A 26217-nucleotide genomic window follows, 5' to 3' on the forward strand; every position below is an offset into this window, starting at 1 on the left:
AGTCCAGGACAGCCCGCCTACCTAGCCTGCAATGTAATGGGCTGTCATCTTTGTGGCTGAAGCTCTCTGGGGTGCCTGGACTCTTCCCTGCTCTCTGTACCTGGTTTCCCAGTGGGGGAGGACGCATGGAGAGCACGTGGGTATGGAGGGGACAAGCTGGCTGCTGTGACGGGTGCAGGCTGGGGTGGGGGACATGGTTGTGCAGGAGAGGGTCCCGTGTAGACCCTGTGGAACACTTGGCTCCATGGCCTCTGCCTGTACCTTCCTTCTGCTATCCGCAGCCTTCGGGAGAGCCTCACCAAACACGAGAACCAGTCTCAGCGATCACTTGAAACTAGCCCAAGAGCAGTGCCCAGAGTTTCGGGAAAGCAGATTAGGGGAAGACGGGAAGATGCCAGGTTTAAGACAGCTAAAGGTGACCAGTAGGGACCAGCAGGGACTGTGGGCTTAAACATTGGAGGAGTGTCTGGCCTCTGCAGGCAGGAGACAGGGACGCTGGTTATATTCTTTTGCTCAATGGTGCATAAAGAACTATCTTTCCCGGTGCCTATGTGTGTCTCAGGATGCCCCTGAGAGGAATAGCTAGAGGGAGAAGTGCCCCCAGAAACGGAGGAGCGGGGCAGGGCCCCGCAGAGCAAAGACAGCAAGTGTAGAATGGTGGAGGTCAGAGGAAAGAGGGCAGAGCTCTGTTTATCGTCCCAAGAACAGGGCCAGCAGATACCGTAAGACTTTGGGGGAATTCTTGTAACATTTCCATGTCCGTTACTTTACTGCCATCTTTTCCTCCTCTTTACACGGATATAAATCCCCAGAAAGCCTCACTGCATCTCATAAAGAAGAAGGACACGTAGCAGGCTTCGGCTGGTCCTGACGGAGCTGGCAGAGGAGAAAGCCCGGTGAGAAGCAGCAGGAAGCCCCATGCTCGAGGCCCAGGGAGGAGAGGCGGTGGCAGGAGGCCAGCACCAAGTCCAGTGTGATCTCAGTGCCAGGCTGCCCTGTACCCACACAGGGACAAGCAGCGGTGGCTTTGGATGAGCTGGAGCCCCCAGTTTTCAGGCTCCCCACTTCCCCTCCCTGCCCTGGCCCTCAGCGAAGCAGAAGTTGGACAAGGTGTGGGCAAACACCTTTATTCCGACTGTGTCCCAGACTCCCGAGGGCGAGAGAGTTGGGTGGGGTCGGTGCTGCAGGGACTCCAGGGACTCCTGCTGCAGGCACGCGGTGCTGCTTCTGGCTGTGGCGGCACATGGCTCAGCAGAGGGGTCACTTGGTCTGCACCCCGAAGTCCACCTCTGAGCTGAGGGAAGGAAGCCGGGTTCCAGCGAGGGTGTGGAAGCCGGGGACCTGCTCCTGCTCCTGAATCTGGTCTCTCAGGCGCTGGATTTCCAGGCGTTGCATTTCGATGATTCTCCCTGTTTCTTCCTGCTCGTTCAGTCTCACGGTGGGGGCGATGCTGAGCTTGTCCTTGCTGGGCACTGTAAGGGACAGAGCAGGACCAAGGCAGGCTTATTCACTGGATGGCTGCCTGTTTTCCCGTACTCCCTCCCCGCCTCCTCAAACATTTATTGGGCACCTACCATGGGGCAGACAATCCCAGATGCTAAACACAGAGATAAACCACTTCATTTCTAGCAGAGATGGACAAATGAAGAGACATGCTCCCGAGTGCTGAGGTGAATGGGGAACATGACCCAGCCCAGCCCCTGAGCCCGAGAATCCACCTGCCCTGAGGCCCTCCCCATGGCCCTGTCTCCCGCTCCACATGCCTCGGGGAGGGTGGCACTCTCCTGTTGACCTGTGTTGGCTTCCAAACCACTAGTCCTCCTCTTGTAAAACCCCTGCTCCTGCAGACAGACACCCCTGCCGGCGTGAACCCACTAATGATGTTCCTTGGCTGAATCATCCTCCCTGTCTCAGGTGCTGCTGTCATCCTGGGCAAATCAGTGTCCACCAGCGTCCAGGGGTCACCAGGTCCCCTGGCCTTGCACGCTGAGCTTCCAGCAGTAATGGCCTTGGCCTCCACGCTGTGTCAGCATCTGCTCCTGTGGCTTCCCCTCCCTCATCACCACCTGGATCCCCATCTTCTAGATCTTTCATTCCAGCATTGTACTCCATTCTCTGGCCACACCCTCTCTAACTGCCTTGTGCTCAACACACAAGAGCTCTCGTGGAATTGACACCCCTTCTTCCTGGACGGCTCCATTTCTTACCTACCAGATGGGTTCCTTTTAGGGTCACTCCCTTTTCTGGCCAGTGGGACTCACGGGGAGCTTCCTCCTCCGTCTTCCTGATGGCCCCTCAGTGTTCCAGCTGCCTGGTCCTCCTGTCCCGTGTGCCCTGTGTCGCCCAGACCTGAGATGCCCACCCCACCCCTTCGGTGTCTCCACTGCCACCTCAGGCCGTGGTGCGCTGCCACAAAAACTGAGATTCCTGGGCTCCAGCCCAACAGGCTCTATTTCCACGATTGGCAAACCCTCCTGTTCGTCACAATGGCAGCTCCAAACTTCGACCCCTGTTCTACCTCCTCGCCCTCACTCTTGACAGATGGCACTGCCATCTCCTTCACCAAGAAACCATCCGCAATTTTCTGACATCGTCCGACATCTCTCAGTGCAAGGGGAGACTTTCTCCTGCCCACTGCCAGCCTTATGCGTCTGGAGGAAAAACTGGAAAAGAGCAGGTGGTGGAGGCCAAGGAAGAGAGTTTCAAAGAGCAAGTGATCAGCCCTGCCTTGGGCCTCCGACTGGTCTAACAGCTCAGCATTCAAAGAGCACTCAGCTCATCCTGTCCACCTTCCCAGGAGAAGCCTGGACCCTTCTCTTTTTGCCTTTTGCTCCTTGACTCTTCTTTTCTCCTTTTCTGCAGTTTCTAGGCTCTTGATCTTTTTTTTCTTTTTTTTTGGAGACAGGGCTTTGCTCTGCTGTTCAGGATAGAGTACAGTGGCATTATCACAGCTCACAGCAACCTCAAACTCCTGGACTCAAGCAATCCTCCTGCCTCAGCCTCCCAAGTAGCTGGGACTACAGGTGCGCACCACCATGCCCAGCTAATTTTTTCTATTTTTAGTAGAGACCAGGTCTTGCCCTTGCTCAGGCTGGTCTCGAACTCCTGGCCTCAAGCTATCCTCCTGCCTGGGCCTCACAGAGTGCTAGGATTACAGGCATGAGCCACCACGCCTGGTCTCCAATTTTATTCTTCTTTATCAAGATTATTGTGGCTATTCAGACTACCTTAGGATTCCTTATGAATTTTACAATGGATTTTTCTGTTTCTGCAAAAATGTCATTGAGATTTTGATAGGGATTGCACTGAATCTGTAGATTGCTTTGGGTAGTACTGACATATTAACAATACTAAGTCTTCCAATCCATGAACACAGAATGTCTTTCCATTTATCAGTGTCTAATTTCTTTCAGGAATGTTTTGTAGTTTTCAGTATTTTGCCTCCTTGGTTAAGTTTATTCCTAAGTATTTCATTTTTTTGATGCAATTGTAAATGCAATTGTTTTCTTAATTTCCTTTTTGGATTGTACATTGTTAGTGTATAAAAAATGCAACTGTTTTTTATTTGTTGATTTTGTATTTTGTAATTGGGATTATTGATCCTCTGTATGAAAACTTCCCCTATCCCCTTTAGAAGTTTGGAAGATTTTTATCTTTGTACTCTGGTATTCCGAAATTTCATGATGTGGGTCTATTTTTAGCCATTGTATTGGATCTAACAGCAGCTTCTTCTTCTTTTTGTTTTTTTGAGACAGTCTCTCTCTGTTGCTTGGGCTAGAGTGTAGAGTGCAGTGGCGTCATCACAGCTCATTGCAACCTCACATTCTGGGCTCAAGTGATCCCCCTGCCTCGGCCACCTGAGTAGCTGGGACTACAGGTGTGCATCACCACACCCACGAATTTTTTTATTTTTAGTAGAGAGAAGGTCTCCCTATTTTGCCCAGGCTGGTCTTGAACTCCTGGGCTCAAGCAATCCTCCTGCCTCAGCCTCCCAAAGTGCTAGGATTACAGGTATGAGCCACTGCACCCAGTTTAACAGCTTCTTAAACAGATTTTCTTTCCTGATTTCAGCCCCACCTTTATTTCTGCTTCCAGAGATAACTGCTCCTCATAATTCCCAAGCCTTTTGAGGGTTTTGTGGTGTATGTCAGGTTTCTTCTAGGTTCCCCACTCTAGCTTCTGGTTTAGGATTCTGGTTTCTCTGATCTATGAAGTCAGTTATTAATCCATCCATTTTTCCAGCTTTCCAAATTTTGTGTCTCATTTCCTTTCTTGTTCTCTATGTTTTTATGGTGTATTTATGCCATCTTAGTGGGTTTTCAGCTATCCATATTCAATCAGAAGTTCTAATGATATAGTTTTAATAACTGAAAAACAAGCAGGTATATTCTATTAGATCTGTTAATTGTCACATATATGGAAACTTAATATAAATGCTGCTAAAACTAAAATAGTGGTTTGGGCATGACAACTTCTCTTGTTCAGACAAAGAATTCTTAAGAACCAACAGAACTGGTCAATTCCTTAAACAACCTGCATATTTTGAGCTTTCTTGTCTTGGTTGACTCATGCTCAAAATCAGAGGTCAGACTTTGCTTTTTTAAGATCAAGGTAGACAGTTGGTTATACTTGTCTTCAATTGTTTCAAATGAAATCTTCCTTGAGTAAAATGAAATTTTCCTTGAGTAAAATAATGATATGATGTTTAGTTTGCTTCAAAATAACCCATGGTGGGTGTTGGAGGAAATAAGTGGGTGGGGGGTTACTGATGAAATAAGAGTGACAGAAGCTGATATACTTGTTGAAGTTGGGGAATGGATTCATGGGAATTCATTAGACTTTTCCCTCAATTTTTGCATGTCTGGAAATTTCCATAATAATAATAATATGAAGAATCTGGCTATAACATACAGCATCCTGAGGGGGTCCCAATTGAGTATTTGTTAGGATGCTTGGGCATATTTGAAACATTTTTTAAAAAGAAGTCCTGCAATTGTTCACAAGCACATTTGTACTTTATTTCCAAGAAAGGATGGTTTCAACCTCTAACAAGTCAAGTATCTCAGACTTTATAACACGTGCTATGCTCTCATGTCAGTCCTGTGGACCTAAATATTGCCACTCAGGTATTCCTCTTGTCTCAACTTCAACCCTAACCAAAAGGGCACGTGAGACAACAAAATTATAAACATATATATATTTAATTTTGTAATTAAATATATATAGTTATGGAGTGTAAGACTAATAAGAAGTTGCAAAAATAGTACAGAGTCCCTGGGTACCCCCGACCACCTCCCCCAGTGCTAATATCTTACATAACCATAGTACAGGAGACACCTGACATTTGAAAGATCCAATCCATAGCTGTGGGATGTTTCTATTCATCAAGGTCTCTAATCTTTAATCCTGAATGTGAACCACCAGAAAACAAAATACTGGAACTATGTTGGCTTAATTTTCCACAGAAGTGCCTTATACTCTTGGTTTTTATTGACTGTTCAGATGAGAAGTAGATACTCGAAGAATGAAGAATGTTTCTTTATTGCCCGAAAACCTGTAGTTACATGACTGTCCACTGTTATTCGACATTCCTTTCCTAAGGATCCAAGTGATAGGTTTCTCAGAGAATTTAGTGCCAGGAAAAGGTTTGTTTCTCCAGAAAAAAAAAGCTTCCTTTGCCATACAATGAAAACTATATAAACTATCATATTTCTTTGTTTCCTTTTTCGCCTTGGCTGTCAGAAATTCAGAGAAACTTTAGGATAGTTAATTGCAGTAACTACCTCATTTAATATTTATGTAATTCTTTCCCCTCTCCCTTTAAATAGTTTCTCATCTTTCTTTTTGTCTTCATTTAAATTGTACAGGTTCACAATCCCTTATTCACAATTCTAAAATTCAAAAAGATCTAAAAAGGGAACACTTTTTGAAATTCAGGAAGCTTAGTGTGAATATTCATATGTCACTACAGAAATACGAAAGTGTTTGATTTCAGAGCACTGCCCCAGACCTCTCTGGGGAAGTTATGTTATATATAGTATGCTCTTTCTAAAATCTGAAAGATTCTGAATTTTGAACCATAGCTAACCCCAAGGATTTCAGACAGGGGACCTGTGTGTGTTTGAATGTAGAAAGGTCCTCACAGATCCTTTAGAGAGCAGGCATGTGGCATGGAAAGCCTGCTAGAAGGCCACGGGTGCATGTGACCTGCGATAGGGGAAGCCAAAGGGAGACCTGCTCATGGCTGCCATTGGTCCCTTGATCCCAATGCCCATCTCCTCTGGCCACTGGTGACATTACCTGAGTCTAGAACTTCTTGTGGTCGGATTTTCTTGGACAGTTTCAGAGCTGCTTCAAGGTCATAGACTTGGGAGCGAGTGAACTTCAGTTCCCTGCGGAGCTCATTAATTTCCTTGATCAGAGAGACATTTTCCTGCAGAAAAGAAGGAAGAGAGAGGAGGTATGTATGGATGAGAGATCAGTGGGACAGGGCATGACCTCCTGGGGCTGAGGGTGTGGGGAATGGGCAGGGTTGGGTCTGGTCCCAGGTTAACTCTACGGATCCTGTGTTGGGGTCTGAGCCTTCATTCCAGCTCATTGCCCAGCCTCTCGATGTACCAGCCAACTTGCCTTCAGGTGGACTCAGCACCATTCCCATCTATCCATGCTGTTGCCAGCATCAACAGCAGCAACAATGCTCTTCTAAGCACCTTTTACATTAAGTGTCAAAATAACCCTATGGCTAGATTCTATTACAATCGGTTTTACAGAGGAGGAAACTGAGACACAAAGAGGTTATGCAACTTGCCCCAATTACATAGCTAGCAAGTGGCAGAGCCGGGATTCCAACCCCAACAGTCTGGCTCCAGAGCTCTTAAATACTGTGCTGTATGTTATTCGTTTTTTTATTCATTCGTCGAACCCACATTATAGGTATCTGATAAGTTCTTGGAATGCAGACATGGTTTGCCCTCAGCAGCATGCTGTTTAGTAACACAGAAAAGTAAATAGAGAATTAAGATTTGCTACATCCATTGGAATTTCACTTCTCTTATTATTTGTATTGAACGAATATTTATCCATCCATCCACATATCCATCCAATAAATACTTACTATGTAGGCACCTGGTATTATGCATGCTCTGTGCTGATCCTAGGGTATGCACAGAGTAAGTCCTAGGCCCTGCTCCTGAGGAGTTTACAGTTTGGTGGGGGATATGGACACAGCTTAGTATGGTGGTCCTTGCTGTGACGGGGCACAGAGGGCAGGCACTTAGCTCTGCCTAATGACCAGAGTGCATTCCTAGGAACTGATCCCTGGGCTGAGACTTGAAGGAGGTACCAAGGAGAAAGCAAAGGGTGTCCCAGAAAACTGGACAGCAGAAGCATAGGCACAGATGTATGCCACAGCTGGGGGCCCTGCAGCAGTTCCGTGAAGGGAGAAGAGGGGAGGAGAGAGGAGTGAAGGTGAAGTTTGCTGGAGGCCAGATGGCGGAGGGGGTAGCGGGGGTGGTTCCACGCTCTGGGACCAAACGGTCTCTTCTCTTCTTTTCCCCCATCTCAAATCTCTGCCCTCCATTTCACACTCAGCACAAGTGCCCTAAGGCGGCACCATGGAAGAATCCCTGTCACCACGGATGGGCGCAGAGAGACTGGCCACTTTGCTTTTAAAGCCCACAGCCTCAGTAATCAGCTTGTCTACAGCAGTGCCTTGTATATGACCGAGCGTCTTGTTAGACTGAGCTCTGACCCAGTAGGTCTGGAATGGGTCCTGGGATTCTGCAAATCTAACCAGCTCCCAAGAGATGCTGCTGCTGGTCCGCTGGCCAGACCACACTTTGAGTAGCAAAGCCCTGGAGGGTCTGAGTACCAGAAAAGCAAATGCAGGCCAAATCTATACAAAACAGTATACGGGGTCAGATCCCAGAGAACAGGATGACATTAATCACTGTCCTCACTGAGCTGCGACGAGCTGTTCTCTGTTATGTGCCTGCGGAGCCCAGCAGGGAGCAGGGGCTGAGCTGGAGACACCCCAACAGATCCCTTCCCTGTAGAGGCTCTTCATCTAAGCACAGATCTATACCTTCAGAGTTTTAGTGAACCCTAACCCTAACCCTAGCACCATGTGCAAGTCCTCTTAGTTCACATCTTAAGTTACTTCCTCTTCTTTTTCATCTCTAACCATTTTGCTGCTAAGTCCCATAGATTTTGTGTCTGAGCTGAATCTGCAATGGTCCCAGATGGAGCCCTGCCCCAGTGTTTCCCTGTTCCTCTAGGCTCCCTGCCACTGTCCCTGAGATTGGGATTCCTGGCTCCTGGCACTTTGTGGAGTGGACGCCTGTTCCAACCCCACTGCCAGCCTTTGACACCCTCATAATGCGACCAAACCCAAATCGGCCTCCAGGGCATGACTCAATCCTTATTAGACTGTGATGGCGGCCCACGGCTCAAGGCAGCCTGATTCCCTTGTTCTGTTCACTCATTTAAAAAAAAAAATAACCAGGTCCCAAAAGTTTACTACACCCTGGTCATTGTGCCGGACATGAGAGGTCCTGCTTGGCTCCAGTGTGGAGAGATGCCGAGTCTGAAGCAGGCGCCCAAGCCAGTGTGAAGAAGGCTCCCAGGGGAGCCAAGGGATGGAGAAAAGAATTCCAGGCCTAGAGCGAAGAGGCAGCAGCAGAACTTAAGACCCTAAAAGCTTAATGATAGGCTGGGCGTGGTGGCTCACGCCTGTAATCCTAGCACTCTGGGAGGCCAAGCCGGGTGGATCATTTGAGCTCAGGAGTTCAGACCAGCCTGAGCAAGAGCGAGACCCCGTCTCTACCAAAAAAATAGAAAGAAATCAGCTGGACAACTAAAAATATATAGAAAAAATTAGCCGGACATGGTGGCGCATGCCTGTAGTCCCAGCTACTCGAGTGAGGCAGAAGGATTGCTTGAGCCCAGGAGTTTGAGGTTGCTGTGAGCTAGGCTGATGCCATGGCACTCTAGCCCGGGTAACAGAGTGAGACTCTGTCTCAAAAATAAAAACTTAATGATAATAATAACAACAAGAGTAATCATAACTGCACGGGTTGACTGGATCCCTGCAACGTATTGAGCAGTTTGCACATATTACCTACCTCATGCTTCCAATGGCCGTACGAGGAAAGTGAGGCTGTGCACACATGGTGGAGCTGGCGTTGGAATCGGGTTGTGTCTACCTCCAGAGCGCCCTGCTCCTCTATGTCCACTGCCGCCCAGACTCTATTTTCTCAGCTCCCATTTATGTTCCCTCCATTCTAATATCTCACAGCCTCACATGTGCTGTGATGTAAAGGCCAAAGACGCTTCCAGGAAGGACAAGTCTGGCTTCCCCAAAAATGTTTTCTGAGTGGCTATGTTCCTAGGGGCCCAGAGGTCACATTGACATCAACTGTATGTGCTTCGTGAATTAAAAATGTGAATCCAATGTGAACCCAATGGCCTGTGGAGCCTCCTGTTCCTGATCCCTCCCTGGTCAGGACAACCTCCAAAAGCCCCTCCAATCCTCCAGACCCCATCCAGCTACTCGGCTACAGGGAAACTCTGACCTGGGTCTATCAAGTGCCATGTCTTGGGTAATGTGAGACTGGCGGTGGACACTGAGGTCTGTTTACGTAAAAAGCTTCCTAAACAAAGAGCCTATGGTGAGCTGTCCAGAACCGCCTGTGGCCTTTGGAGCTGACTGATGTCCCTAGCAGATCTTTCACAGCCACAGCAGGCAGAGGGGGAAAGGAATGCCCACAGCACCCCCTACTGGCATGGCCTGAGTTGATGCCTTTAAAAATACGGCGGAGTCTCACAGTGTGGAAAAAGCAGGCAACAGATTTAGTCCATGAACTTGGAATCCTTGCATCAGTGGCGTCTTTCTGGAACCCACAGTTAGTGGGATCACCATCTGCCTAACTGCACAAATAAGCCATCCTGGAATCCTTCTCCACTTTTCTTTCAGCCCTCCTCCCATATCTAACCTGACATTTCTGTGCACTGTTTCTACTCTGAAATGCCTTTTGACGTCGCCACTTTCCCCTTCCAAGCCCTCTCATCCACCCTTGACCAGACAGTCCACAGTTATCTCCTAATGCTTTGCCTGCCACCTACCTCTTTCCCCACCAGTCCTGTGCCTTGCCAACTGAGTTAATCTTTTTGAAACAAAGAAATACCTCTACCTACTAAGAAACCTACGGCGACACCTGTGTACAGGATAAACTGTGCTTCTTGGCATGGCTTTTCAACCTGACCCTCAGCTCCCTCCCACCCCAGTGGGCTCTGCTCCCTGCCCCATGCCCTGCAATCAGCTCAGGTCTGTGGACCCCACGGGACTCCAGACACCCCACAGGCCTCGCTCTTCTCTGTGTTCTCTCTGCCTGAAAGGCTCGTCCCCTGGTTGTTCCACGATCACCTTCTGCTCACCCTTCAAGGCCCAGCTCAAATGCCATTCCCCTCAGGAACCTTCTGGGTCCCCAAGGCATAACTGAACCCCACTTCTGTGACGGACCTACAGCACTGCACACACTGAATTGAGCAGTAGTTACTTGTATCTGGTCCAAGTTACCTATGATGAACTCCTGGAGGGTAGGAACACTATCACATTCATCTTGGAATCCTCCGTGGCTGACACAGAGCTTGCTGTGTCAAAAAATGTGTATTGAATGAATAAAATGTGTGTCCTAGATGTTTGTATTTCATAGCAACTCTTATTTTCATATCTGCAAGTGTGCTGAGGAATGGGTGGGGAGGCCCTGAGCTCCTATCTGAATATACAGATGAGACAGTGACCTTATTTTCTGACGCCATGTCTGCCCTGGCCTTCCTCAGCCTTTCTGGATTGAAGTACCAGGGACCTGGTGCCTGCAGATTGCGGCTCCAGCCAACTCCTGAACAACACCCACCAAGGCATCATCAGTCCTGGCCACCAGCTGGGGTCTGGGATCAGCTGTGCTGTCCCCTTCCCTCCCCCAGGCCACATGCACCCCAGCTATTCTGTGATTTTGGCTCTGAGCTCTCCCACTGGATTTCTACCTTGGATCTTTTTTTCCCCCTACAGACAGGGTCTCACTCCGTCACCCAGGCTGGAGTGCACTGGCTGATCACAGCTCACTGCAGGTTTGAATTCCTGGGTTCAAGTGATCCTCCTGCCTCAGCCTCCTGAGTAGCTGAGAGTACAGCATGAGCTACCACGCCTGGCTTCCTCTACCTTGGATCTTGAATAGGCCCTTTTCTTGGAAGAAGGTGAGAGACACCACATTTTTCTGAGCACCTGTTCTGTACTGGACCGGTGCCTCGTGCTTTGCATTGGTCATCTCATCTGATCTCGCAGTAATCCCCCGCTCCAGGTTGGTGTTTTCTTCCCCATTTTACAGATAAGGAGGGCAGCTCCTGCAGGTGTTCAGGAGTCTACGCAGGGTCTCCTGGCAGATGAGTGGTTGAAGCAGGAAAACCGGGGTCTGCACCATGACAGGCCCCCTCTCTTCCCACCACTCTGGCTGGGAAGCACCCAGAACAGTGGTGTCGAGAGTTTTTCCTTTTTAAAAATCTTCCAAACTTTCTGCAAACAAAATCTTACACAGAGCCCACTGTAATCAGCAAGGAGTCTCTCTCTGGTTGAAGGGGTGGGGACCCAGACTCCTGCCCCCCTGGGCCTCCTTCTTGCTCCCTGCAGTTGCCAGTCAGTTCTTTGGAGCCACGGGACTCCACAGCACACGGGCTTACAATGCTCCTGGAGAAAACACCCTTCCAGGGGTTTCCTTTGTTGATGGCCCCTCTGCCTGGGTCTCCTCTGCTCCCCACCCCCACCCTGGCCCACACCCTCTAGCAGATGGGGGAGCAAAAGAGGATAAGACGCTCATCCCCAGCAGCCTCCTGCTGATGACTGCACCCTCTGGCTAGCTGCAGTAATCACTTCTTTCCTTCTCTTCCTTTTCCTAGGACGGACATTTGCTTTGGGCATCCGCTTGGCATGGAGAGAGGGACCCAGTCCCTGTGCTCTGGTGGCAGAGCACAGAGGGGCGCTCAGTGTGGTCACCATTGACAACTGCTTCTGTTGTCACCCTGGTCCTACTGCCCCACTCGCTGTCCTCCAGAGCCTGGGGCTCTCCATGCTCTGGGCACTTGAGGCCCTTAGCAAAGGCTCTGTGTGTGGCCGCTGGTGTGGCCGCTGGTGCCTAAGGGCTCCAGCAGTTGATCCACTCCTGTCTCCAGGCCTCCGGCTGCTTTTGTGGCCTGGAGTAGGGCAATGGTTAGATGAACTGGGCTGCTTTTCAGTGGGTGCTGGTGGTAAGATGGCATGAGGCCAGCTGTGCCTGGGTCTGGCCTGAATCACAGTGTGCTCTGCCCGGCTGTGTGCGAACTGGCCAAGCTGGGAACTGGTTTGTTTTAATCCGACTGCAACCTGTCTCTATTCCAGTATTTTAATTATGGCATTAAAGAAATGTGAACATAAAAAGGTATGTGCTTTATAAATGTGATTCTGATGTTCTCTTTTGATATTAATTCACATTAATTGCCTCAGACGATACTGATACTCAAATAGAAATCTGGCAGAAGAATCCCGACTGGCAGTCCTGCTAATGTGCGTAAGTAGAGGCGGCAGGAATGGGGTCAGGCTCTTGACAGTGACAGCCGAGGAAGGATCCTGGGAGGTGGGTATGAAGAGCTCATTAAATCAGTCAGGCCAACTCCAGGTGGCATGGCTGGGACCCAAGAGATAAGAGTAGGGACCCGAGGCACCAGAAAAGTCAGATGGGGCAGCCAGAGAATGGTATGTTCCAGCAGGGCCACGTGACATGAATAGCAGGATACAAAGCAGCAAACAAAGTAATGTGAAATGAGAGTCGGAAACAGAGGAGAGAAGAAGGGGGAGAGTGACTCAGAGAGCTACAGAGACATGGATGAAAGCCTGGAAGGACCAGGGGCCATGAGGGGAGTGAGGCAGGATGCAGGCACGCTTTGGATAAAGACGGGATGGACAAAAGGAACAGGGTGCCCGGTGAAGTGAGTGGGGAATTGGTGGGGCATGGAGGTGCCTAGAAAACCTCCTTGGTGGGCTCTAGGCCATGGTCACAGCCAGCACAAGCTGTGGGGGGCCAGAGGAGAGGAGCCAAAAGCCAAAAGAAAGTCTTAGGGCAAGCTCCCAGGTCCCATATGTCTCAGAGGGACCCTCAACAAGCCCTGTCCTCTCCTATGGCTCGGCCGCCAAGGGAGCGGAGGGCAGTGCGCAGGTACCTGCATGATGCGGACGTAGTCGGTGCGGTGCAGCTCGCCCTCCTTGACCACCTTCTTCTTGAGCGTGGCCAGGTTCCTCTCCAGGTGCTCCCGCTGCCGGGCATACTCCTGCTGCAGGTCTGTGTTCAGGCCTGCGATCTCCACCTGATGGGCCGAGGGGATACTCAGCGAGGGCGGGCGGACCCAGGAGGGCAGGTGGGGCAGGAGGGGAGGCTGAGCTCACCATGTCTGCGCGCTGCACGTACTTCACAAAGAGACCACGGACCTTCTCCTTCAGCAGCCGCGGTTCCTGGATGTAGGCCACGCAATTGTGAAGGTCTGTCTTGAACCGTCTGACCAGAGCTTCCAAGTCCCGCTCCTGCAATCAGAGACATTTCCTTCTGGCACTGTAGGGTGCTCCCAGGTGGAGGGGCAGGGGCTTCAGGCAGAGGCTAACAGCACAGGAAAGGACAAGAGACATGTTATGTGGGACTTACAACTGACTGCCAGGGGCCATGCAGGGCATAGAGACCTAGATGGGCACACAGCTGAGAGGTGGAGGCACCAAAACTCTCGTGCATCTGTCCTGGACTGGGCACCCGGCCTGGGCACCCGGCCTGAACAGCCTATGGTGCACTTCATCCTAAGACACACAGATGGGCTCCTTTGTTGGCTCTGGATTCCTTTCAGGACCACAGGCCTTAAAAGATGAAAGGGAGCTCATGTCGTCGCCCATATTCCTTTAGAGCCAAGATAGATGGCACCATTTCTCTCACAGATTCCTGGCCAGGGCTTCCACATCCCCCTTATTAGCTTACCCAGTGTGTATTCTTCCCGACACCCTGGAGCAGGGCGTGAGCGGGCAGGGAACAAATCACACAGCCTGCGCATTGGTTCCTCTGCACACTCAGGCTGGCTCCCCCTCTGCACGTGGCTCTTACCCACCTCTCCGACGCCCTGGCCTGGAGAGAGTCTCTCTTTCCTTTGCTTCCATAGCCCTTTCTACATATTATGTCAGTTTCCACCTTGCAACACCATTATTGTGCATTATTGGGCGTCATTACCTGCCTCTTCAGCGGGAGAAGGGCAGGATCTCTATCCACTCATGTTTGCAGCTCTGCAGCTTCCAGTGTTACCTTGTACAGAGCTGATGCCTAACGCAGGGGGATGGAAAAATCCAATCTGATCCAACACATGTTATGGAGTGGCCTGTGCTAGGGGACAAGAGCACAGGCGAGCGAGGGTCTAGGCTGAGAAGACTGCATTTCCAGTGCTGGCTCTGTGTGTACAGCTGGCCATGGTTGCTGGGTGAAGTTTCTTAACCTCCTTATTTCTCTGACTTTACTCTCCTTATTTGTAACATAAAGAGCCTGGAATAGATGATCTTTGAGGCTCTCCTAGCCTCAGCAATTTTTTGGTAACTAAAGCCTTAAACCAGTGACTACAAATGACCTCTCTGAGCATGTTCTTTCCTAAGCCAAACAAGCCAAATGCTCCTGGGAAACTGGCTTCCCACACCATGATCACCTTACCCAAAGCCAGGTATTATAATAGTCCCAAATGGCTTCAGTCACGTACATGTATGTGGGCCCGCAATCAGGCAGGGCTGTGAGCAAGTGAGGAATGTGAGTTAAAATTGTATCTTTGCAATGGCTGGCTCTGTCTCTTAGAAGCCAGCTGCCCGCTGCAGACAGGCGCCAGATCCCGAATCCAAGAAAACCCTCACACCTTCTGTTGCTCTCTGCGCATCTCCTGATCAGTGGCTCTTAATTTCTGCCACAATTCCGTGATGTTCAGCTCCAGTTGCGTGTTCTGCTTATGGAAACACTCCAGTTCAGTTTCCATCTGTAGAGGACAAGGGAAAAAGAGTCAATAACAAGAAAGTTAAGAGAATGAAAATTATATTTGAGAGCTGAAGTCTTTTGGTGGGAACGTTTCCCCTGATACCAGGGCATTTATTTTTTCCATTAATAGTTCCAACATGTATTCTCTGGATCAAAGCCTTTCTTCTTACTCCTTGCCATCCTCAAATATCCCCACTCCTAGGACTGGGATTCAATGGCCCAGTCCAAATAGGACCATGTGGTTCAATGGCCAGGCTGGGAAGTCTTCCCTCCTAGTCACTTACCCTTTTCTTCCACCATGCTGATTACTTTCTCTGCCTGAATTCCTTATAAATGGCTAACGCACAGGCACTGGAACCTCAACTCTAACATGAGGCAGGGTTCTCCAGAGAAGCACCTTCCTCACCTGCTTTGTGAGGTTGTAAAAGTGAATCTTGACCCCCTGGGGCCACAAGTCATTGTAGAGCAGAAAGTCTGGAGCTGACTCTAAAGCAGAAAGTTTTGAGGGAGTGGCAGGTATGTAGGCATCCTGCTCTAAGGCATAAAACAGGAAAGGGGGCTGAGAAGGAATCCCAGCCTCATCATTCTGCTGAAAAAGTCTTAAAAAGTAAAACCGAGGAGTGTCCCATCTTCAAAAGAAAAATAAGGAACCACTAGTGAGCTTCTGAAAGATTTTAAAATTTATTGTGGCATTTGTATTAACCAAAGGCATAGGAATGACAACTGGAACATCTGATTTAAGATGAGACTAGCCATGTGTGAGCTTTCAGTTGACTTAATTCCTGCACAAAGCAAAGAAGTGATGTTTGATTTACACATGAAATCTGGTGCACATAGTATTCCTGTTAACAGGGAGGTTCGCTGACTGCTCTAGGGGAATGGGAGAGTTCACTGTTTTTTTTCATGACTGGACAGAGTTTCCCCCCTAATCTATCCCAGGTCCTTTGCTTAAATTTTGAGGGTCTTGGCAACCTACTGGGGTATGCCCTAATGAGCCACATCCACGTTCTGGACATGAAGGGGTAGCTTTAAGAAGAATGTTTTCCTCATTACTGGAAGCATTTTGTATAGATAGAATAGCCCTTTGACCCAATGCCTTGCATAAAGGGTGTACTCAATATATATTTGATGAATGAATGAATGAATGAATGACAAGTGTGGTGGGCAAAGGGGAGCAATAGTGAAGGTTATGAGAAGGCCTGAAATGACCTGCTGAGATAAATAGGTAGTGTTGGCGGAGCTATGTAGAGCCACCTTGGCTTGGGCACTTGGATACACATCAAGTGTGGGTATTTGCACAGCTAAAGAAAGAATGTGCCTATTAGAAAGGGCTGCCAAGCTGTCGTAGGCTTGGGGATATAAAACTGAATACGAGGTAATTTCTGTCTTCCAGAGGCCTCAGGTCTAGGACAAGAAAGAAACCAGAAGTTAAGGTGGAACAAGATACACATTGTCTGTGGTTGAGGTAGACAGCACCCTGTGTGTACACAGAGGAGGTGAGCAGGCAGCACCCAAAGAAGTGATATTTCAGCTGTTTTTTGTAGGAAGAATTAGTGTTAGAGGACAAATGGGGAAAGAGAATTCCAGGCAGAGAGAAGAGCCTACACAGAGAGGACTAGAGGCATGGGAAGCCTAGGCATCTCTGTAGCTACAGTGGTTCAGGGTGGCTGTGGGAGGGGGCATGTGAGGAAGAGGGGAGAGGAGAAGAGCGGGGGAAGGTGGCTGAGGTAGGTCATGTGGGATCCAAGGGCAGAGGCTTGAATGGCGAGAGGTCTGGCCTTTGTCTTGAAAGCACAGGGAGTCACTGAAGGATTGTACCAGGAGTGGCCTGATCTAATTTGCATGTTGGAGGGCCTGATGCAGAGGTTCTACTGGAAAGAGCAAGGCTGGAGCCAGCTAGACCAGTCAAGAGACTGGCACTATGGCCTGAGAGAGGAGATAGTGTCCCAGACCGAGGAAATGGCAGCTGGAAGAGAGAAAAAAGGCTTCTCCAGTTTGCAGGGCTCCTGAAGGTCATGACTAAGTGCTTACAGCTAACTGTGCTTCTTTCTCTACAATCTTGAATCACCAGTGACAGATTAGGTTAGAATGGAAAAGATACAGAGTGTATTATTTACTGCTGCTCTTTCTTCCCCCTAGGCAAAGCCTCAAACTACTCTAAGAATAAAAGTAATCCATTTTATAGAAAAATTGTGAAACATGTCAAATTTGAGGAGCTGGCTGCACAGCCAAAAGACTAGAGTAGTGTGTGGGAGCAAGTACCCTTCTCCTAGTGTGGAAATACGTCGACTTTTCCATGTGCTTTTCATCACACTCAGGGATTTTCAGTGGGGTAGGCAGAAGTATTTTGCCCCCAAGGAGACATTTGGCGATGCCTGGAGACTTTTTTAAAATTTTACTTAGTATTTTTATTTCTATTATTAAATATTTAATACATAAAATGATATAAATGTATAGGCAAGACATAAAGGGTAAACATTCAATGAGCATCCATGTATTCACAACCTAGTTTAAGAAATATATCATTGCAAATAATTTTGGCTGTAACACCTTAGGTGGGGGTGCTACTGGCATCTAGTGGCTAGCGACCAGGGATGCTGCTGAATATCCCACAATGCATGGGACAGAACATCCACGATACAGAATTATCCATCCCCAAATATTAGTACTGCCAAGGTTGAGAAAACCCTGCCCTGGATGTATAAATACATGAGCATAAACTAAAAGGACAAGGTTCTGGAAACCTCTCCACTAGGCAGGACAGAGGGACCCTTGAGTCATCAGAGAGAAGCTGGCAAATGGTGTTTGTGAGGGGAGGTATTAATACCTGAATCAGGGAGTGTTATTAGAGGTCACAGCTCTACTTGAGGCTTCCTTCCCATGGGAAAAGGAACTCCATAGGAGACCGACAGCAGATGGGCCAAAGGTGTCTATGACCCCTAGAGGGAAGCAGCAAGGTCAGAGGCCTCTGGAAGGACCCAGGCCCAGATATCAGGCCTGATAGCAACTGGCACCATGGGTAGGCGTAGGAGAGGCCCAAGGTGCAAATATATTCCTTGCTAAGAATCAAGGCTGCGGTTGGCATGTTACTTCCTGAGAAGGTGAATAATCCTCCAGGTGTGTTGGGGTGGAAAGTTAAGCTGAGCTTTAGCAAATGACTGACCCAACCTTAAATCCAGCTGACAGATATGTCTAATGAGGGCAGAGAAATGGGACAATGATTTCCAGGGGCCTGTGGCATGCTGACCTTCCAGGTGGGTGGGGCCTCTACTCTTTTTCTCATCTCCTTGGGCTGCTGCTGTGGTCTGAATGTGTGTGTCCCCCCAGAATTCACACGTTGAAACCTAATCCCCAAGGTGATGGTATCAGGAGGTGGGGCCTCTGGGAGGTGATTAGGTCACAGGAGCAGAGCCCTCCTGAATGGGATTAATGCCCTTACAAGAAGGACCAGAGGGACCTTGTCAGCCCCTTTTGCCCTTCTGCCACATGAGGACACATAGCAGTGCCATCTATGAGGAACAGGCCCTCGCCCGACACCAAATGTACTGGGGCCTTAATCTTGGCCTTCTCAACCTCCAGAACTTTGAGCAATAAATTTCTGTTGTTTATAAATCACCCATTTTATGGCATTTTTTTACAGCAGCCCAAATGGACTAAGACACCTGTCATCTTTGGGCCCTGAAGTCACTCGTGAATGGCAGGAAGACCAGAGGAGGCTGCTCTGTGGTCAGCCAGGGGTATCCTTCCTCATCCCAGAAGCCTGGGAGAAAGGGATCGCCACAGGGACCCTCTCTGGCCACCCCAGCCCTGGCTTGATCCCCACCTGGCCTTTTTACTGGGTCTCCCTGAGAGCAAAGGCTTCACTGAGCAGATTGGCACCACCATAGCTCTTGGACGTCCGACTCTAGTTGGGTCATCAGTGTTCTCTGACACCCTTGTTCCTGTTATCCTTGCTCAGCACAAACAGTTAGAGGAAATGGAGCGAGAGCAGGAACCTATTTTGTCTAGGTGGTCGGGGAAGGCTTCCTTGAAGAGATGACATATAAGCTGAGACCTGAAAGGTGCAGAGAAGCCAGTCACGTGACAATCTGGGGGAAGGGATTTCAGGCAGAGGAGCAGCCCCACAAAGGCCCTGAGATGGAAAAGCCTGGCTTGTTGTAGGAACTGCCAGAAAGCCTGTGCCTGGAGCAGGGGAGAGGCAGGAGAGGTGGGGAGGCCGGATCACGCAGGGTCTGGGCTGATACTCTGGGTTTTATTCTAGGTGGGACGGGACCCTATTGGGGATTCACTCTGGCCTCTGTGACTGGAGGCTGGAGTCAAGTCCAGATGAGAGATGGTGGAGGGATGGACTGGGGTGATAGCAGCAGGGACAAAGAGGGTTGGATCTGAGATATCTTTCAGAAATTGACCAGATAGGCACTGGTGATGATTTGGATACAGGAGTTAAGGGAAGGCAGAATCAAGAAAGACTACATTTCTACCTTAAGTAACTGGATGAGTGATGTAACTGTTTACTGAGAAATGGGAAACTGGAGGAAAGGGGAGGGAAAAATCAAGAATTCAGTTTTAGATTAACCACAGACCTCACCATCAGCTGCTTTCTGCCCCGTGAGGGGAGGCTGACACCTGACAGATCAACACACGCGGTAAGGAAATGCGATGTGTACGGGGCACAGGGGACTGAGAGGAACACTTGTACCTCACTGGGCTCTCAGAAACCCTTGTCCAGTTGATCTTGCTTCTAATCACTTTCCCCTCTACCTTCATCCTGTTTGCTTCTCAGAGCATATTCTTAATTATGCCACTCTCCTGCTCAAGAGTCTTATGATCTCTCGTTGTTTATCAGATGAAGTACAAACACCATGGCCTGCCTAGGGCCCCAACCAACATTTCCAGTTTGAGAAAAAATGTCAAACCAGAGGGCGTGCCGTCTGGTGGTAGCTGTTGGCTGAGTACACACTGCCCTCTAGTGGCCAAAGGCCCAACAGCTCCGTCTCCCTTTTGAGGGCACAGAACGTGGCACACTGAGGCACCGCTAAGGCCAAAGCTCATCCCAGGGTCCCCCGGCAAGCTAAATCTAAAAGCATTTCGCTTTTGGACAACGTGAGCCCTGAGTTGGGTCACGGCCTTCCCACTGGAACTCCTGCGGAGTGGAGGCTGCAGACACCTTGGGAGCAGAGGGGGCTGTGAGGAGAGCTGCCTTTTGTTCCCCCCACAGGCCAGCTAGCAACAGTGGAAGAGGAGACCAAGGGTCTGAGAAGCCAGGGTGTTACAGATGGCTTCTTACCTCCTGAATCTGTTCCTTCATCACCTTGATCTCATTCTCTCGAGGTTCTATTTGCTTTTTCAGCTCCTTTATTTTGTAGTCAAGCACAAACTTGAATTTCTCTAGTTCTTGGTTTTTCTTTTTCAGATCATAAATTCGTTTTTCCTGGGGGATGAGATGAAGGAGTGAGAGACATCACAAGGCCCTGGTATATGAAACCCCTTCAGGGCAAAGAACATAAATCCCGTGACTCTCCTGACTGAGGAGCTATGAAGGCTGACTCTCTCCCCACCAGGCGGCAGCACTGACTCCTTAGTGTCTGTCCCAGGACTTCTTTCATCTACTCATTCATACAGCTTGTGGACAACCATATTTTCCAAAGATGGCCTCAAAAGCATCTCCCATCCCACACTGTAGCTCTTCTACAATGTGACCTTGCTGCTTCTCCATCAGGAGGTGGAAGCTAATTCCCTGCGCTTGCGTCTGGCTGGCCTTATGACTTGCTTGTAACCCAAAGAAGGCAGCAGAAGGGATGCTGTGCAGCTTCCAAGGCTAGGTCAGAAAAAGCCAAGCAGCTTCTACTTGGCTATGTTGGGACACTTGCTCTGGGGACGCCATCTGCTATGCAAGAAGTCTGACTACACTGAGACCTCCAGGCTGGAGGGCACATTAGGGACTCTGGTCGAAAGACCCAGCTGAGCCCAGCCTCTGGGCCATCCCTGCCAAGGTGTCAGACATGTGATGGAAGAAGCCACCCTGGATGCTGACCAGTGTCCAGCTCTTTGAGTCACCCCCAGCCTTCCCAGCTGAGGCTCTAGATGTCAGGGGCAGAGACAGGCCAATCTGTCATACTCGGTCCAAATTCCAGACCCACGGAATCTGTGAGCATAATAAAACAGTTGTTGTTTTCAATCACTAAGTCTTAAGGTAATTTGTTGCATGGAAATAGTAATTGGAACATAGGTCTATCTGCCCATCAAACATTTACTGAAAAAAGATCTTTTGCCAAGTATTGGGATTCCAAATATAAATACGATATACTCCTGCCCTTAAGAGAAGTCAGTAGCTGGGCAAGCAGATGTATAAACAAACATAACCCTAAAATGTGGTAAGTGTTGCAAACGAGGAAGGCACAGAGGCACAGTATGTATTGAGGGTGCTGAGAAGAACTGGCTTGAGCGTCAAGTGGTGGTTCCTGGGGGGAGGGCAGAGTGAAGCTCGGGGAAGCAAGGCAGTGGTCTTCAAGTTGGGTTAAAGAGTTCAGAATTTATCCCCTCGGCCAGGGGTTGGCCAACTACAGCCTGTGGGCTGGATTTGGCCTCCCATCTATTTTTGTAAATTTCTACCGGAACATAGCCAAGTTCATTCATTCATGTTTTGTCTATGGGTGGTTTCACACTACAGCAGCAGAGCTGATTAGCTGAGACAGAGACCATATGGCCTGTGGAGCCTAAAATACTTATTACTACCTGGTCCTTTGCAGAAAAAGTGTGCTCACCCCTGCGAGAGCAAGGGGAGCTACGAAGGGATTTGAGTGGGTGAGTGGCATTGCCACACTTGCACTCTGGCCGTGTGTGGTGGTGGGAACCAGGGTGGTAGGTGGGAAGGAAGGCCGTTAGGCCAGTTAGGAGGCTGCTGTGATTTTCCAGGTTAGGAGGCCTTAATATCTTTCTTGTCAAGACACCCTCTGAGAATCTGAAGAGAGCTTTGTATCCTCCCTTAAAAAAAAAAAAAGCCCAGATACATACATACTCATGTATGATATCCAGGCACAATCCCATTTAATATTTCCAAGACCCCTCGAAGTGGTTACCATCCCTATTTTATAGGTGAGAATATGATGGCTTAGGGAAGGTGGCCAAGGAGCTGTGGTCAGGGAATGGAAGTGCCTGTGCCTAATGCTGAAGCCCGAGTCCTCCACCCCTAAGGCAGCAATGACAGAGGGCATGGAGTCTGGATGTGCTTAGAAGGATGACACTAAAGTCTGGGTATAAAGCTGTGTGCCCCACAGAATGCAACGAGTCTGTCTTCTGAGCGTTTTATGTGAAAGGCATTCCAAAATGTGGAACCAGCCTGCTGGGGCAGCAGGTATAGGGCCACCCCCAGGACAGTCCCCCTCTGACCAGGAGGAACACGTGGGCAATGCAGCAAGTGAGCTGCCCTCAGTCCGTGGGGACATGTCACCAAGGATGCCTGGAGCACTGGACTCAACTGACTCAGGTTCTTAACCTAAGACTGTCACCTGTAAAGTGTGTGACCTTAAGCAGGATACTTAGCCTTTTGGAACTCAGCTTCCTAAGCCATAACCTGGGTTGTTCATGCCCTTGGGTGCTGGCAGAATTGAATATGTTGTGTTGACAACAAGTAGCCCAGTGCCAAGCACACAGTAGGCACTTTACTGATTACTCATCCCCCTTCAAGGTAAATAAATGCATTCTGGGAAGCTGGGGACCCTCTCTCCCCTGAGCTCTGTCCTCATTGCCTGAGCCCAGCTAGGCTGTGGCTGAGGAGGGACTTCACCTTGTCTTGAATAGTCTCATCTCTTTCTTGGATCTCTCGCTTGAGGCTTTGGATGTCCTTCTCCAGGGACTTAATGACTCCTTGCAGCTTTACCTGCTCTGCCTTCAGGGTCTCAATGTCATTGGCTCGCTCTTCAATCTCCTTCTGCAGGCTGCTGAACTAAAGAAACAGACAGCAATGGCACAGACCACCAAAGTCTTTGAACTCATGTCCATTCCTACCAACTGTCCGAATGTGAAGCTCCTCAACACGGGCCAGCTGTGATCTCAACCGCCACCTTCTATGAACTGAAAACACCTAGCACTCAACATTTCTGGGCTTTCAGGAGTGAATGCTTGGAGAATATGGGACAGTTCAGGAATTTTCCAGGCTAAATGGATAATGTAGCATTCCGTCCCAAAACACCTAGGCCCACTCCCTGGAAGTGAGGACTGGCTGTCTCTGCACAGAGCCTCTGGGGACCAGTACCCCGAGTGGACCAGAGACTTCCACAACCGCACTGACCTTGAAAGGTTGGGATGCATGCCCCATCAAGGTCACAGAGACTGGCTCTAATTGAAGAGCCATCTTAGCCATGTCCAAGAAGGGAAGACATGATTGTCCTCTGGATTTACTAGTAGTGTGATTTCTAATAGGAAGAAACTTGAGCTTGCTTTGAAATTGAGCCTTCTCTAAGGCTAAATATTTTGGGGAAACTGTGGCAATTCTATAAGGATCAATGAGTTGAATCCTCCTTCACCGCAACCATCAGTGAACTAAAAATATCTTACTCACCTTGTAAACCAAGCATCCTATACCCCGACTCCCTCTCCCACCCATGGAGTCTGAACAGGAGCCATCCCTGACTCTGCACCAAGAGCCCAAGGACACGTCCAGCCTAAGACTTTATCTACCTCATCCCCAGGAGATCTTATTTTCATTCCTATTGGGGGTTTTGGTCTGAGAACAATGACTAAATCCTATTTGCCAATAAGTGAAAGCCTGGAGAGCGTCTGTCAGTGGACAGGGAACCTCCTAGCCCTGTGAAAAGGAAAGAGAAGGGAGGCCCAGACAGTTGCCCTTTCAGAGGACGTGGTGAGGGTCCTTCTGCCTAAAGGTGCCCTGGCCACTGCTCCCTCCTAACCTGCTTGCTGGAGACAAGGACTTCAGGCAGGACCTCTGCCAGGCCAGCCAGGGCGGTCTGTCCACCCGCCCCCCAGCTTTCTCTGTATACTGCCCTCGCCCACGCCCTGGCCCCTCAGAGAACAGCCTGGTAACCTTCTTCCTCATGATGCCGGTTTCTCCTTTGAGCCGCAGGTTCGATTCCTTTTCATCCCGAAGCTTTTTCTCATACTTGGTTTTGATATCTTGGATTTCTCGGTCTTCGTCTTCTTCAATCTGCTTCTTGGTCTCTTCAAACTCCCGCAGCTGCTGCCTGACATCTTCCTGGGCCTGGCTCAGGGACAGGGAGAGTGTGCGGTCAGGGGAGAAGGGACTCACGCCACCTTTGTGCCAACAGGGCTTGGGGGAAATGAGCACAGAGTGCTATCACAGGGAATGGGAGACACTGTCATTCCAGAAACAGACACCATGGCCACGGGTCCCTTGACCTGTCCACCTTCTTCCTGTCTGTCCCTCTGTCTTCCTGTCACCCCCTTTTCCCTACCAGATGAGGCCTCATGCTCCACACTCACCAACTCCCCGCACCCCCACACCCTGTTCTCCTCTGGCCTTCTTCACACAGACACCCAGGCTTCCTGTATTTTTCCTTCACAGAACTTGTGGCAGTTGTAATTTTATATTTATTTGTGACATTACTCGGCTGTCTCTCCCATTAGGCGTAAGTTCTTCCAGGGCCACCGTCGCATTCCCAGCGTACAACACAGCCTGGCGCCCAGCAGCCACGCAATGAAGATCTGAATGAATGAGCGGGTCTCTAATTCTGCCCTCCCTCTCCTTAACCCAATTGACCCTGCCCTTTCTCTGAAAGGAGGCACAGGTGACTTCCTGTGAGTAGCACCTCTTCCAGAAGGGTGGTTTTCTCCTGCAGTTTCGCCTCGTAAAACTCAGTCAGCTCCTCCAGGGCTTGGCTCTTGGTCTCATCGTTATCCCGAAGCTGTTTTTCATACTCTTCCTGCATCCTCTGGGACTTGAGCTGCAACTCCTGGTACTTCTCATATTCTAGAAGCAACTTTTGGTTGTTGCAGCATTCTGGAGAGAGGCAAGGAAGGTATTTAAGGTACAAGCAGCACGAGTCCCCCGGCCGCCCAAGAGCCTGGGGCGCTTCCCCATTCCTTCCAGCACCAGCTGGAGCAGCTGTCTCCAGAGCTGAGATTCAAAAGCCTGCCCGGCTTCCTCCCCTGCCTGCACCCCATCACTGCTTCAGGAAGCCAAACTCCCTCCCTTCCCCCTCCAGGCAGAAGGTTTCCAGAAAAGCACAAAGTGGTGTTTGGGGGCTCAGGGCCAAGAAGAATGTCCTGAGGGTAGAAAACAAGTGTCAGTATCCCCAATTTACAGAAGAGCAAACTGAGTTTCAGTAAAGTTAAGTGACGCTCTAGAGCATGGAGCAAGTAAGTGGTGAGTCTGGGACATCAGGTAAGTCTGTCGGGCCCCAACCCTGAACTTTTCTGTATCTCCTACTCTCAAGCAGTAGGTGTTTAGCATGTGCTAATGAATGAGTAAATACACAGCAGTGAAAACCAAGGTGACTCCAGGGGATAAATGTAGCCCGTTTTTAGACAAAGCCATATTCCCTGGGACTTCCACCATGTCTGGGGGACTCCCAAATGTTTTCCCATGACCCACCTCCTCTTCCAACCCTAGCCCACCACCCTCTTCCCCCAGGCCTTTACTTATGGGCTCACCCAGGTCTTGCAGTTCCCGGCTCTGTTTGTCTAGGAGGTCTTCCATGCGCTCACGGTGGAATATATCCTGCTTCTCTTTTTCTGTTCTTAAGACCTGAAACAGTCACACTTTCTCATTTCTACACATCTGCTGAAAGCACTACTAGGGCAAGAATTAATTTTACAGGTAATATCCTCCTTCACTCACAAACATTTCTCAAGCCCTTATTTTGTACCATTTTTATTCCATGAAGCACCAACCACACTATCACTTTCTGTTTACATTATATTCTGCTCTAAAATTTCCGTACCTTCCCTCTTTATATCCTTGCTTCTAAACGGGTTTGTCAGTGGTGAGTTCAGTTTTGGACATGTATCAAATGGATTTCTGGGTGAAAAAGTGGGGATTCATTCAACTCCTCTGTTGCCGAACATTGTTGGCACCTTAATCCTCGAGTATGTTAATGTGTAAGTGTCTAAGGAAGTGTTTTCTTTTTTTCTTTTCTTTTTCTTTTTATTTCTTTATTCTTTTTTTTTTTTT

At 49.2% G+C, this 26217-nt stretch overlaps 1 protein-coding gene across 1 annotated transcript in view; it reads right to left on the reverse strand.

Moving 5' to 3' along the window:
- Positions 1-1260: 1260 nt before the first annotated feature.
- CFAP57 (cilia and flagella associated protein 57) overlaps positions 1261-26217 on the reverse strand; it is an 85636-nt gene continuing 60679 nt past the window's right edge. The window contains exons 13-22 of the mRNA XM_012649027.1: positions 25698-25791; positions 24854-25044; positions 24112-24285; positions 22855-23013; positions 20356-20499; positions 14953-15069; positions 13469-13603; positions 13246-13389; positions 6301-6433; positions 1261-1472 (exon numbers count right to left, since the gene is read on the reverse strand). Of these exons, the coding sequence (XP_012504481.1) occupies positions 1261-1472; positions 6301-6433; positions 13246-13389; positions 13469-13603; positions 14953-15069; positions 20356-20499; positions 22855-23013; positions 24112-24285; positions 24854-25044; positions 25698-25791 (1503 nt within the window). The remainder of the gene's footprint in view (positions 1473-6300; positions 6434-13245; positions 13390-13468; positions 13604-14952; positions 15070-20355; positions 20500-22854; positions 23014-24111; positions 24286-24853; positions 25045-25697; positions 25792-26217) is intronic.

This window comes from Propithecus coquereli, unplaced genomic scaffold, assembly GCF_000956105.1.
Source record: "Propithecus coquereli isolate 6110/MARCELLA unplaced genomic scaffold, Pcoq_1.0 Scaffold299, whole genome shotgun sequence".
NCBI classification, from domain to species: Eukaryota; Metazoa; Chordata; class Mammalia; order Primates; family Indriidae; genus Propithecus; species Propithecus coquereli.